General features: G+C 36.1%; 1 protein-coding gene across 5 annotated transcripts in view; it reads left to right on the top strand.

Annotated features, from left to right (window-relative positions):
• The window catches only part of LOC106883525 (kielin/chordin-like protein), a 134,575-nt gene that overhangs the window by 108,485 nt on the left and 12,225 nt on the right, over positions 1-13,865 (top strand). For 4 of the 5 annotated variants that reach the window (XM_052966684.1, XM_052966686.1, XM_052966685.1 and 1 more), the window contains 7 exons: positions 470-578; positions 935-1,017; positions 2,075-2,177; positions 4,131-4,219; positions 5,344-5,490; positions 9,725-9,881; positions 11,460-11,580. In XM_052966684.1, coding sequence (XP_052822644.1) covers positions 470-578; positions 935-1,017; positions 2,075-2,177; positions 4,131-4,219; positions 5,344-5,490; positions 9,725-9,881; positions 11,460-11,580 — 809 coding nt within the window. Of the gene's footprint in view, positions 1-469; positions 579-934; positions 1,018-2,074; positions 2,178-4,130; positions 4,220-5,343; positions 5,491-9,724; positions 9,886-11,459; positions 11,581-13,865 lie in introns of all 5 variants that reach the window. The other variant, XR_008263765.1, reaches the window with a different exon arrangement.

A 13,865-nucleotide genomic window follows, 5' to 3' on the forward strand; every position in this document is an offset into this window, starting at 1 on the left:
TATATATATATATATATATATATATATATATTTTTTCTCTTTCTTTTTTCTTTGTGATGTAATCTTGGGACTGAAAATGTTTGCGGCTGAAGATAGCTTTAAACCATCCTGTCTATGAATTATATGCTCATATAATGATGCAACGACAGTTTGTGTATAAAGCTTGAAACACGTGTACCGCAGAATGCTTTGTGTTCTGTTTTCATTTTACGTTTTTATATATATATATATCATTTGGTTACAGCTGCAGTTACAGCAGTTTGCAAGTGGTGGAAAGATCAATGATAGAGAATGAGGGGTTGGAGGGAAGATTAAGTGAGGAAACTGAGTGGTGGTGTGTTTTGCATGTTTCACTGCCATTATTGATGTTGTTCATGCACAAGCATTGTGCAATCTTCTTTTCACAATGTGTATGTTTTTGCGTGTGTGTGTGTGTGTTTATATATTATTAATTATTATTATATTTCAGAATGGAAAATTGAAATGTGCTCGTCTATCCTGTCCAGACATGACAATGTGCCCTGAATTTCAGTTAGTCGACCCACAACCAGGGTTTTGCTGTCCAACGTGTTCTGGTTGTAAGTGTTGATCCACATCAACTACCTTCTCTTCCCTCATACAATACCTTTATCTTCTTAGAAATTGCTTACCATTGTTGTTAAATGGTAGAAAAGAAATTAAATCTTTAGATACTAAATCTTTAGATACTAACCCTAACCCTAAAACTACTCCCACCAGGTCTAATGATACAAACTTCCTGTTTTAAAATAATCTTAATTAAAACCTTTCATCAAAATTCCATGTTAATATTCCAAACATTATTTTCATAATGACAGTTATTTTACTAAATTCTTCATTATTAACAAAAGCAGTGTTTTTCAACAAAAATGTTAACAAGTTGATGTAATCCATCATATTTTAATATCTTTTTCAGTTTCTACACAGTGTACTGCAGAAAATGTTGGTGAAATAACTCGACCAAAGCCAGAAGATCCATGTTTCCATTGCGAATGCGAGGTAAAAGATAATTGAACTCACAAATTGTTTTATATTTTATAAATGAATTAAAATATTTGATTAATTTCTTCGGCATGAAATCATTTCCATTTCAAAAAGTATGTCAAAAGCTATTTTCTATCTTTTCACACTCGTTTTCTCAAGTTTATTCTATTCAAATGTTGACACTTTAAATCTCTCAGCTTCTTATACAATTCCTATATTTTCCTTGTTTACATTTTGTCTTTTTCACAGTTGCTAAAAGAGTTTGCTTCCCAACCAAATGATTTGGGATCCAATCTCACTGCATGGCACCTTGGGCAACTATCTTCTACTATAGTCCCAGGCTGGCCAAAGCCTTGTGAGTGAATTTTGAGATGGAAACTGAGAGAAGCTTTTAATTATATATAAAAATTAATATAAACAGCCAGGTGCAATATAATACCACTCTGCCATATGCCTGTGGGCATATGGCGTAGTGGTTAAGAGTGCGGGCTACTAACCCCAAGATTCCGAGTTCGATTCCATGCAGTGACCTGAAAAATAATAATAATAATAATAATAATAATAATAATAATAATAATAGCATTGAAAAATACCTTTACAATGAGAACCCAGGTTCGAAAGTTCTCCAAGACACCTGATGAAAGCTGGAGGGTATATCAGCTGAAATGTTGTGTTAACAACAAACAAGATGAGGACAAATATCTGTCAAATGTAAATAATGTCCATAATTCCTCATCTCTTAAATCTAGAACTGAATAGACTAGTTTTGCCTATCAGTCGTTGGCTTGTCAGTAGTGACTACTCAAAGGTTCAATAGTCTGGCTAAATCTGGCTGGCAGTATATATATTTTTACCATAAAAATGTATGGCTGATTTAGCCTATAGTGGAAGACACCTGCTGAAGGTGTCATTCAATAGAATTGAACATAGAACCAATTGGTTGGGAAACAAACATCTTACCACACAGCCATGCTTGTACTGGAATTGTAATTTATTTTTGAATTATTATTCTAAACCCTAAGAATATCACATTTACAGACACAGGCATACATTTGTATTCTGTTATTTTCAGGAATCCCTTAGTTGGGTTTGTTCCAAGGATATCTGTTCAGAGCCAACATGTCCACTTTCTCTTCAAAAGAGAGTCGAAGGAACATGCTGTGCCATATGTCCTGGTCAGTCCTGTTCTTTTCTTCTGTTTTTAGATCTTACAAATTGATATAAACATGTTTACTATTGATTTCTTTGTTTTATGATTTTTCTTTCTTTCAATATATTGCCAAATATCTAGAAATTGTTTTGTGACTAAAACTAACCAAAACACTACCCTTCAGGTGGTTTCCTGCTTGTGTGTGTCACAAAGCAACTGTGATGTATATAACCACCAATATATGTAAAACTTGGAAGGAAGAGTTTCTAAGTAGTTTTCATGTGATAAATAGTTATAGTGTAAAAACGTTCATATATATATCCTCAAAGTATCTCTAAAAATGAAGTTGTTGTTTATGAAAACAATTGAATAAAGTTGGTAGAGAGAGAGAGAGATAGAGAGAGAGAGAGAGAGAGAGAGAGAGAGAGAGAGAGAGAGAGACTGTTGCAAGAAAACAGATACAAATGTAAAGACATTAGAAAATATCCCAATGAGTAAAAATTATTCTTTGATTGAAATCTTTAATAATAAAGGAATCTTGAAAACCAGATTTTGATTAAAATATATTAAAGCTAGAATTTCTAAGATCTTTCTAGACTGTGTTAATTTTTTCTTATTTTTAGTAAATGTCACCAACTCCAAACTAATTAGTTAGGTCAGGTGAGGGGACATGCACCATTGCAACACATCCCTGCATCTACCATTTGTCAGTAACTGCTTAGGTTGTCCCAAGCAACCTTCCAAGTAGTGTTCTGGATAGTTCCCATCTCCATAAAATACTTCCTTGTCTGCTGTGACCATGAAGCATATGCTAACCAACACAACTGTGTTCTCTTCTCTAAGGATCCAACTGGATCCTTAAAAAAGAGAACACAATTCACAGGATCCGATTCAGAAAATCAACCAACATGACCAAACCAGTCTGAGGTGCTGCTCCCTTATCATACAAACAACAGGATGCATCTTAGTTTCTGAGTAAAATCATTGGTTGGATACAGAATTAATAAGCAGCTTTCTTTATTATAGAATGGATCATTAAAGGTGGCAGAGCACCATCCCTAAAGGTGGTCTGCCAGCTCACCACCTTTAGGGATCATTAAAGGTGGTGGAGCTGGCAGAATTATTAGATTAGCAGCATTCATTTCCACTCTTTACCTTCTGAATTGAAATTCTGCTGACGTCAACTTTGCCTTTCATCCTTTCAGGATTGATAAAACAAAGTACCAGTCTAGAACTGCAGATCATATAATTGACTCATTACTTCCTAAAACATTGTTGGCCTTGGGTTAGAATTCGAAACAAGTATTGTTGTTGTTGTATTGTATGGGTGCAGATGTTGCTGTGAATTTTGCTTCCCAACTACCAAGACCTTTGGCAATATGCCAAGAAGGCCTGTGAAGCCAAAATTGTAGTTGTGGCTGATGCTGCTGTCATGCAAGTGGCATGTAAAAAGCACTTTTTGAGCATTGGGCCTCACGGAGGCATGTGAAAAGCCCTTATCAAGTGTTGGGCTTCACGGCGGCAATGACCGAGACCTTTGGCCAAGCCAGCATGGACAATGAATGCTAAATGATGGTGATGGTGGACTACATGATTCTAAGTTTAGTCCACTGGTATTCTGGACAATGTTTTTTTTACTATAATCCTGAGCTGACCAAAATCTTATGAATGAATTTGAGAGACAGAAAATGGAAGAAACCTGGTGTGTGTGTGTGTGTCCGTGTCCTTGCCTTGACATTGCATCATTGATTGCATAACAGTGATGCTCATTTACAACAGTGTCTTTTGTTTCCACTCTTTCATAACAACATGTCCAGCCATGGGGAAATATTATTTTACCTGGAAACAGGTGAGGGTTGGTAAGAGGAAAGGCATCTGGCCTTAGAAAATCTGCCTCAACAAATTCTGTGTAACCCATGCAAGCATGGAAAGGTGGACGTTAAATGATGGTTACTATTTTATTTCTTTTCTGTAACAGCTTGTTACTATGATTTAGAAGACAAATTTTATGAAGATGGTGAAACTTGGAAAGATGTTGACAATCCCTGTGTCATATGTCAATGCATTGTAAGTATCTTCATTTTTGTATCCTACGGAATGTTTTTGTTTTTAGATTTCTTTTTACAGTTTTGATGGATATATGCACCGTCACTCATTCGAATTCAATTTTGTTATCAACAGAAACACTACTTTGATAAATCCCTTGCATGAACAACACATAATTAACATCTTAAAAGTTTCATGACCACATAATCTCCATTGTTAATCAGATAGATACCAGTAATGTGCTGAGGTTTATTCAAATTCCTTACAAATTTGAGTCTCTTTGGTAAGAATGAGTATCTAATGAGTTTGTTTCCATTCTATAGAAATGTTTTTAATCATAATAGATTTGATATGTAATTTACCCATACACTTTTAGGGCATGGTTACTGTCAAACCTCTGACAGAGATAAAGGATTTTATTATTAAATTAATTATTGATATATTCCTCACTCTAATGATTTTAAGATTCTGCTAACTAATTGTTATAGATAAACCTTTGATTTGTTACAAATACTTCTTAGTAATTATCAGCCATCTGTGAATCATTTTTGATCGGTAATTGATGGTAGATTAGTGTGATCCTGTTTTCTGATGAGAATGAATGAGGTTTCAATAAAACTGAAGCGGTAGTTCTTTGAACTTCTTTCCTGCCAATCCAAACCTCTGTTTCTCTGCTATCACTAACACCAACCTTATCCAGTCAATTGCAGTCAATCAAACAAGGATACCATTGCAACTGTTATTCCCTCACTCATTCTGTTCTGACCAGGGCATCCAATAGAAATTTGGCAAGGGGAACACAGTTTCTTTCAGGCCCATGCATGATGGTACTTCCACTCAAAGTTCAAGAGTCCTAAGCAATTTTTAGGGAGTAGCCCATAGTCCAGCAGATGATCATGAAACTTTCCTTGGCTTTCTGCATCCCAGACCAATGTAGCAGTTGACCCCCACCCACTCATAGGCCCTGGCTTTGACAACATAATACCAAGATTCTTGAAACATATAATAGTTTTATTCTGACATTGGAAAATCCAAGAACAGAAAATATTTTAATTATTCTGACATTGATGTAAATGTAAATGACTATTTCATTCTCTATGCACATCTGTAATTTAAAACCGATCGTTGTTAATTATTCTTTTAAGGAACAAAGAATTCAATGCAATATGCAGGAATGTCCAACAGTAAATTGCAGTTTTGGAGAAGAGAAGACAAGACTGGATGGCCAATGTTGCGAAACTTGTATTCCAGCAAATACTACAGCTTGTTTTCACAATGGTCAAACAAGACAAGTAAGATCATTATTAATTTTGTTGCTGTGACATAAATACTAAATTTTAATTAGCGTTATTTGACTTTTTGGTATGAAAATAAGGTTCTCTTTTTAATTACCTAAATGTTGAAGTTAGTTGGTGACTGAATTAACATAAACAGATGCTGTAGATTGAGAGACAAAATTAATTGCAAAACAATACCATAATTACTTAGCACGTAAACAGCAGCAGCAGCAGAGTGTATGAAGGATGTATAAGGAATGTGGTAAAGGCATTGTTATGGACATTAGATGTGGAAGATCTGTGAAGGGTTAAATGGGATGAGTCAAATAGAATCTGATTTGATTTGTTAATTTCACTTATGTGGAAGTAAACTGAGAGAGTATTTGGAGTATCAGCGACAATAAGGGACCTATGTTGGAGAGATGACTGAATTAATGTAAATGTGTGATAGATGACTGTTTGGGTGGGGAGGGGGGGTCAATGCAAGATGATGAAGTTGTGGTGGAGAGGAGGATGGTGATTGAAGAAAATTATAGCAGAAGAACCTTTTTTTTTATGCTTTTATTTGCTAGGCCTGGAGGAAGAGATCTTTTCTGTCCCCCAAGACTAGTGAGATTGATTCTGTTAATGTTTCTGTTTGAAGCTTTTCTAAGTCAACAACTGTGGGATAAATATGAGCAGGTAGGGAGTTTGAGAGGGGCTGCCATTCTGGGAAGAAACTACTTGATATGAGTGTAATGCAGGGCTTTAGCTAGTTGGACACAACAAGAGTGATAAGAGGACAAGAGATATGTGGGTCAAGAATTGCTGTGTTTGTAGAGATGGTATAAGTTCAACCAGTTCAGAGGCTGTTTTAGTAGTGGTTGAGAGAGAAGACAATGTAGCTGGAGGCCACCTCGCTTGGAGTGTGTGTAGGAGGTCATCACCTTACACTTGTAGAGTGGTAATAGATTTTGGGGGCTGAAGTATCTTCTGGTCCTGAAGAGGTCATTTTGATGCAGTTTATGTCATCGATGTAATTGGCTTCACATGTGAGATACTAAATGATGGGGATCTGTAACAATGGTGTGCTTGTGAGGCTTGAGTTGAGTGCTGCTCATATTTTAGGTGGATTGTGGTGTGATGATGTTTTTCTTGATACAAGTAACGTTTATAGAATTATGTATCAATTCATTCTCAATACATTTTAGCAGATTCAAATATGACTGTCTGATCACTGTTGTTTTTATCATTAATGAAGGCAGATCTTAGATTCCCATTTGAGGTGATAAAGGATTGGACTGAATGGCAATAAGCTGTATGGGATTCTTATTTAAACCATATCCGAATAATGATGGGAATAATAGTGATGATGATGATGATGATGATGATGGCAATGGTTTCTTCTGATTCAGATACAAGGCGAGCAATTTTAATGGGTGGCAGAGTAGTCAACACTATCTTCTCTGGCAATTTGTTGGTAAATTGTTATTGACTCTGGAAGAATGAAAGGCAAGTTTAGCTTCTCGGTAGGATTTCAACCTCAGAATGTAAAGAGCTACAAACAAATATCACAAAATGTTTTTTTAAATGCTTTATCGCTTCTGCCAACTTGCTGCCTTGATAATAATCTGTCTGTGTGTCTCTATGTACCATGATTTTCATATTTCTGTACGAAACAATCATCTGCATGAATTAAAATTCTCTTATATATTTTTACATTTTCTCTTCTCCATTTTTAACAAAATTGTTGAGTTTTATGAGATTTCTTTCCATAAATTTACAACACATCATAGATAAGTATTATTTTCATATTCGAAAATTTACGCATGTAAATTACCAGCAAAATATGAAGAACCGATATTACAAGTTTTTGCTGGAAACTTTCAAATTAAAGGACAAATCTAATTCAACCATTTTACACACACAGACACACATAAATAAAAAAAACCTCCTTTTGTCTCAGTGTCTGTCCCCAATGCATTCTCAAACGGCTCAACCAAATCCAATCAGGACCCTGTGGGTCAACATGCAAATTTTGGGGGATTAAAACAATGCAACATTGGCACTGGTTCTGTATAATGTGTCAAAAAGTGAAAGAAGAACCTCTATAATGTAATGTGATATATTATTTCACTTCTATACTTTTACTTTAAATTCTAAACATGACATCACATTTTGTATATGACTGTGTATCTGTCTGTGAATGTATGTGTGTGAGTACATGAATGTGTATATGTCTCAGAGTGTGTGTTTTTCTGCATTAGATACGTTATTAAACATACTGTATGCTTCACTTTTACACTTGACTCTAACCATAACGACGACATGTCTGATCGTGTACTCAGAACATATATATAAAACCTTAGATGGAGTAGTAGTTATTGTTTCACTATGTATCATCATCATCATCATCGTTTAACATCTGCTTTCCATGCTAGCATGGGTTGGACGATTTGACTGAGGACTGGTGAACCAGATGGCTACACCAGGCTCCAATCTGATTTGGCAGAGTTTCTACAGCTGGATGCCCTTCCTAATGCCAACCACTCCGAGAGTGTAGTGGGTGCTTTTATGTGCCACCGGCACGAGGGCCAGTCAGGTGATACTGGCAATGGCCATGCTCAAAATGGTGTTTTTTATGTGCCACCTGTCCAGGAGCCAGTCCAGCAGCACTGGCAACGACCTCGCTCAAATGTTTTGGTCTCACTTGGCCTGCCGGGTCTTCACATGCACAGCATATTTCCAAAGGTCATGGTCACAAGTCATTGCCTCGGTGAGGCCTAATGTTCGAAGGTCGTGCTTCACCACCTCATCCCAGGTCTTCGTAGGCCTGCCTCTTCCACGGGTTCCCTCAACCGCTAGGGTGTGGCACTTTTTCACGCAGCTATCCTCATCCATTCTTACCACATGCACACACACACATATATATCTTTGTTTCTGATCCCACCTCTTTCACCCTCAACCATTTTAGCAGAAAGTTGATTACTGCAATGAACAGATGCTTTCTAAAGATCACGGATTTATCATCATCATAACTGCACACAGTTTCACATAATTTCTTAATGTGCCTTTATTATTTAGGAATCTAACCAACTCTTCTTCCTAAAATAATGGAAAAGTTGAAGAAAAAAAAAGACAGAAAATAATTTTTTTTCTAAATAAAGGGCAAACAGAAAGAAAATAATCAATTGATTTTCACAGTTCCTGATTGATTTCTGCTACAAATTAGTATGACTATATATGTGTGTGTGTAAAGGGAGGAGAAAGTCAAATATTGAAATCGTTTGATGAAATCTAAGCTAAGAGCTGCAACAGGAATCTTACCTTTCTCATATGACTTTTATAGTTGATTTTCTGTGTGTTAATATTTTTAAAAAAAAGTCCGTTACAACATACATGCATATTAAGTCAGAATTTATCTTGGGTTCTATGGCGTATACCATATTTTCTGGTATACAGGTTAAATTTTTCAGACCAAAATTTACAGACAACAAAGGTAAGTTGATTTATACACCAAGGTGACTTTAGAGCATCAAAAATTCCATGTGAAATGGAGCAGGATTTAGATAGTGATGATATTTGAATGTTCACACAACATACTACATCAATTTGTATGTTGGAAAATATGGTGAGTGACCTACAATATTCTGCCAACATTTCAGTCTGTTATAGGTTTATCCCCTCCTGCCATCCCCAGTTGTCACTGGTATTCATTTTCAGCCAGGTGGACTGCAGCCACATAAACTGAAAAGTTTTATTCAAGAACAGAACAAGCCAACTGGTCTGGGAATTGAAACCATAGCTTTACAATTATGAACCTAACAATATAACCATTAAGCCGTGTTGCTTCACTTTAATATATTGTGTCTATCATTGGTAAGTTTTAATGTTTCAGGAAGTAAAAGAAAATCAACTGTGTCTGTTTGCTTGTTTGTTTGTTATACCCTTTGTCTGTCTACTGGTCTATCCCGAGATCTGTATGCTACACACACACACACCCTGCACCTCTTCACCATTCTGTTTCTGAAGAACGTGGTCTATAATTCAGTTTCTGCAGGATTTTGTTCTTGGTGGAAGAATAACAACAGGTTATATATAGTTACTAGAAAGAGAGGATTTAGTTTAGTTGTAACACAAGAACTAGTCATGTTGCTTCTAAAGTAAAGAATGTAATGGAAGTCATTGGGTAAATTGAACTAAAAACAGTCTATAGACATGTAATTATTCAGTTGTGTATATTTATATGTATTTTTTGTTATTCCATTAGAATGGAGAAATATGGTCTGTAGATGAATGCACAAAGTGTGCCTGTGTAGAAGGCCGACCTGCTTGTAATACTCAAACATGTCCACTATTTGCAAATTGTGATACTGAAGAAGTACCTTTTGTGAGACCTGGATATTGCTGCCCCACTTGTCTAGCCAGTAGGTAATTTCATACGTTTTTGGAATGTATTAGATCTGAAATATATTTCACTGTCTTCTCTTTAACGAATGACTTTTCTCATTCATAACCTTATGCTTTTTGTACTCACAATATTTTACAATAATTTCTTTTTAATGTGACAATACATCTTGAATAGACACATCATCATCATTGTTTAATGTCTGTCTTCCCTGATGGCATGGTCAGATAATTCAACAGTATCTGACAGGCCAGATGATTGCATTGACCTCCAATGTATACTTTAGCATGGTTTCTTTGGCTAGATGTCCTTGTTAATGCCAATCACTTTACAGAATGTACTGGGTTTTTTTTTTATGTGGCACTAGCTCTAATGAGATCACCATGTAACTTGCCAGACAACACACCTTAGTAATATTTCCAGTCTGTTTTGCCATCCAATAGAATTCTGACATTCACTGCTGTCCTCAGTAACACAAAACAAAGTGGGATCTGTTGGGGCAAAGCAGTTTTGATTCAAGATTAATAAATTATCTAGGGAGTCATTTTGGCTGAAAAAATCTTAGGCAGGCAATCTGATTTTGTGTAAAACTGAGAGGTTGAGTGAACTGGGCCCACTAGCACTCAGGATATTACCATCCCTGCACATTTTCAGCTTCAACGTTTAACCTCAAATTGTTTAAATCTAACATTTTTACATCATGGCAACTGTAATTATCACAGTTGCTGGCTCAGGCTAGTCTTCTAGTTAGTCTTCATTATTCGGTTTAACTATTTGGTTTCCATAGTCCTATTGAAATACACTACATTTGTTTCAGTTAGTTTTGAAAATAATGAAGAATTTAGTCAAAATCATTTTCATCATTAAGCTGGCATTTGAAATTGAATTAACATGAAATTTTGATGGCAGTCTTTAGAAGATTCGGTAAGTTTCTGTCATAGAACCAGCAGCAGTTGCAGGCAGATCCAAAAGGATTAAACTGTATTCATGCTTATTGCAAATCCTTAGCAGAGACCCACATTGCAGTCTTTTGTAGCTATTGTCCTATACAGATGGCTGGGGAGATAAAATAGTCGCCAGTTACCTTCTTTGGATTAACTGTAGGGTGGACATCTAACAGTAAAAATAATTGGTTGAATAAATAAGTCATCTTAACCTTTAAGTATGGAGAAATACTTAAAGCAGAGAATAAAGGATGTTGTAACGTGAGAGTGAAACACGGGCACTAGAGATAGAGAAGATTGGAAAAGACTTAAGAATAATGAAAGATTTGTTATTTTGCTCTAGATTGGTTCTGATCTCTAGCAGAATTATAGTTGGAAGCATTCCAGCTATCACCACTCCATCCTGTTTTTTTTTTATCAAACATAATGTATCTTGGAGTACATTTATCAAGTGTTTCTTTTTATTTTAAAGACAGTAGAGTATGATGGGAGGGAATTTTGGCTGTGACTTTTAGCATACTGGTCAATCATGTATTGATTCTTTATACGACTGATTAAGATTTAATTGATAAGCCATGTAAATCTGCAGCTTAGATTCACTTCCAGGACACGTTCCCCTACAACTTTATTTATTTTTTTTATTGTTTTGACAGAACCTTCCACTTGCATTCTCTATGGAAACAATCATTACAGAACATTTGATGGTGCCAACATTCATTTCCGAGGAGCGTGTAATTATATTATGGCAACAAATTGTGTCAACAACGACTTTATGTAAGTTTGGACTATAAAAGGCATATTTCATTGAAATGGCATTTCATCTATTTTTGTTGTTGTTGTTGCTATTATTGTCATCACTTCTGCTGCTGTTGTTTTTGTGAAAGTTTCTTGGAACTTTGCATGAGTGTATAGTCTTACACACACACACACACACACACACACACACACACTCTTTCTCTCTTTCTGCATACACACACATCCATGCATGTGTATGGTTTTGTGTGTGTGTGTGTGTGTGCACAAGAAAAATCTAATTTCTCTTTCCTTATACAAAATGTCATATTTTATAGTTAAATGATGAGGAACTTCAAATTTTAGTTGAATAGATCAATTTCCATCATATTAACCAACTGAAATATCTTAACCAGATTATTCCATATCACTAACTGCCTGCCATTTTTAACTGAACAAATATATAAAAAAAAACAAAAAAACATGAAGAATATTCAATAAATTGCCAAATAAATTATGAATGAACAGTTACATTTCTCAGTCATACGCTAGTCTCTAAAACATTGTTGGGTTTCGAGGCAAATGTATATTTGTTGAGATATTCCTAATAGGTGTAGGCATGGCTATGGGGTTAAGAACTTTGCCTCCAGCTCACATGGTTCCAGGTTCAGTCCCACTAAATGGAACTTTGAGCAAGTGTCTTCTACAACAGCCTCAGGACTAACTGAAGCCACTGAAAGCAGTCCATCAGGTACATACATGTGTGTGTGTGTGTGTGTATTTTCCAGTCTGTCTATTCATATATGTGTGTGTGTGTGTGTGTTTTCCAGTCTGTCTATTCATCCTTGCCTTGCTGTCACAATCAGATATAAACGAAGTGCACCATCATACAAGTGGTATCCTTTGTTTCCAATCTTCTATGAAAACATGTCTGGCCAGGCAGGAATGTTTCCTTGCTTAGAAACAGGTGAAAGGAAAGATTCTTAATGACGTGTGGCTAATAGGGTCACACTTGGATATAGGTGTAAGCATGGCCATGTGGTTAAAAAGTGGGCTACTATTCCCCCAGGGCTAACCAAAGCCTTTGATTTGGTAGATGGAAACTGAAAAAAGCCCTTCATGTGTGTGTACACATATATAGTCCTGAGATGAGATCCACAGATTCTCCATATAGAAGACATTTAGTAGTGCTCAAAAGACTCAAACTTAGACTCCAATGTCTTTACAGGGGATCATTACACAGGGTAAAGAAAGGCTATAAGAGGGAACAGGTTGAGTAGATATAGAGGAGAATTATGCAAATAAATTAGATACATCAAATATTATATTTAATATATCTAATTTACATAATTTGCCTATATGTGTATTTCAGTCTGTCTGTCTGTCACTCCTTATCTTGTCACATGCTAGTCGTAAATGTGTGTCACCATCATACAAGCACTATACTTCATTTCCAGTCTTCTATGAAAAACATGTCAGGTCATGGGGAACAGATGAGGGTTGGTGACAGGAAGAACATCCAGCCATAGAAATATCTGCCTCAATGAATTCCATCTAATCTATGCAAGGGAAAAATGGACATTAAAATGATAATAAAAAAAATTATCAACAGGCGCAAGCGTGGCTGTGTGGTAAGAAGATTGCTTCCCAACCACATGCTCAGTCCCATTGCATGGCACCATAGGCAAGTGTTTTCTTCTATAGCCTTGGGCCAACCAAAGCCTTGTGAGTGGATTTGGTAGACAGAAACAGAAAGAAGCCCAGTCATGTATATATATTTATGCGTCTATGTTTGTCCCCCCACCATTGGTTGTTAAGCAATGGTGTGAGGACAAACACAAACACATAAATATATATATTGGGGGTTGGCAACTAAGTTCCTGCCGTTTTCTTAAATTTAAACTTTTTAAAAGGTTTAATAAAAAATAGCAACTAATTAATCAATAATGTATTCACCCTTAGGGTTTACAACTTCTTCCCAACGTTCAACAAAATTTTCAATACCTCGTTGGTAGAAATCACCTGATTTTGACTCGAAATATTGATCCCACTAAGCTCTCAATTCTGCATCAGTATTGAACGAAACTCCCCGCATAACATTTGAAAGAGATCGAAAGAGGTGGAAATCCATGGGTGCCAAATCAAGAGAGTACGGCAGGTGTGGCAGCACTTCCCAGCCATGCGTTTGAATGGCTTCCTTGGTCATATTGGCAATATGAGGGCGGGCATTGTCGTGCAGCAGAAGAACTCCATGCTGCCGATTAGGTCTTTTCTCTTGAATAGCCGTGTTGAGTCGTTCCATCTGTTGAACATAGAGTTCTGCGTTG

Source organism: Octopus bimaculoides, chromosome 3, assembly GCF_001194135.2.
Source record: "Octopus bimaculoides isolate UCB-OBI-ISO-001 chromosome 3, ASM119413v2, whole genome shotgun sequence".
Lineage (NCBI taxonomy): Eukaryota > Metazoa > Mollusca > Cephalopoda > Octopoda > Octopodidae > Octopus > Octopus bimaculoides.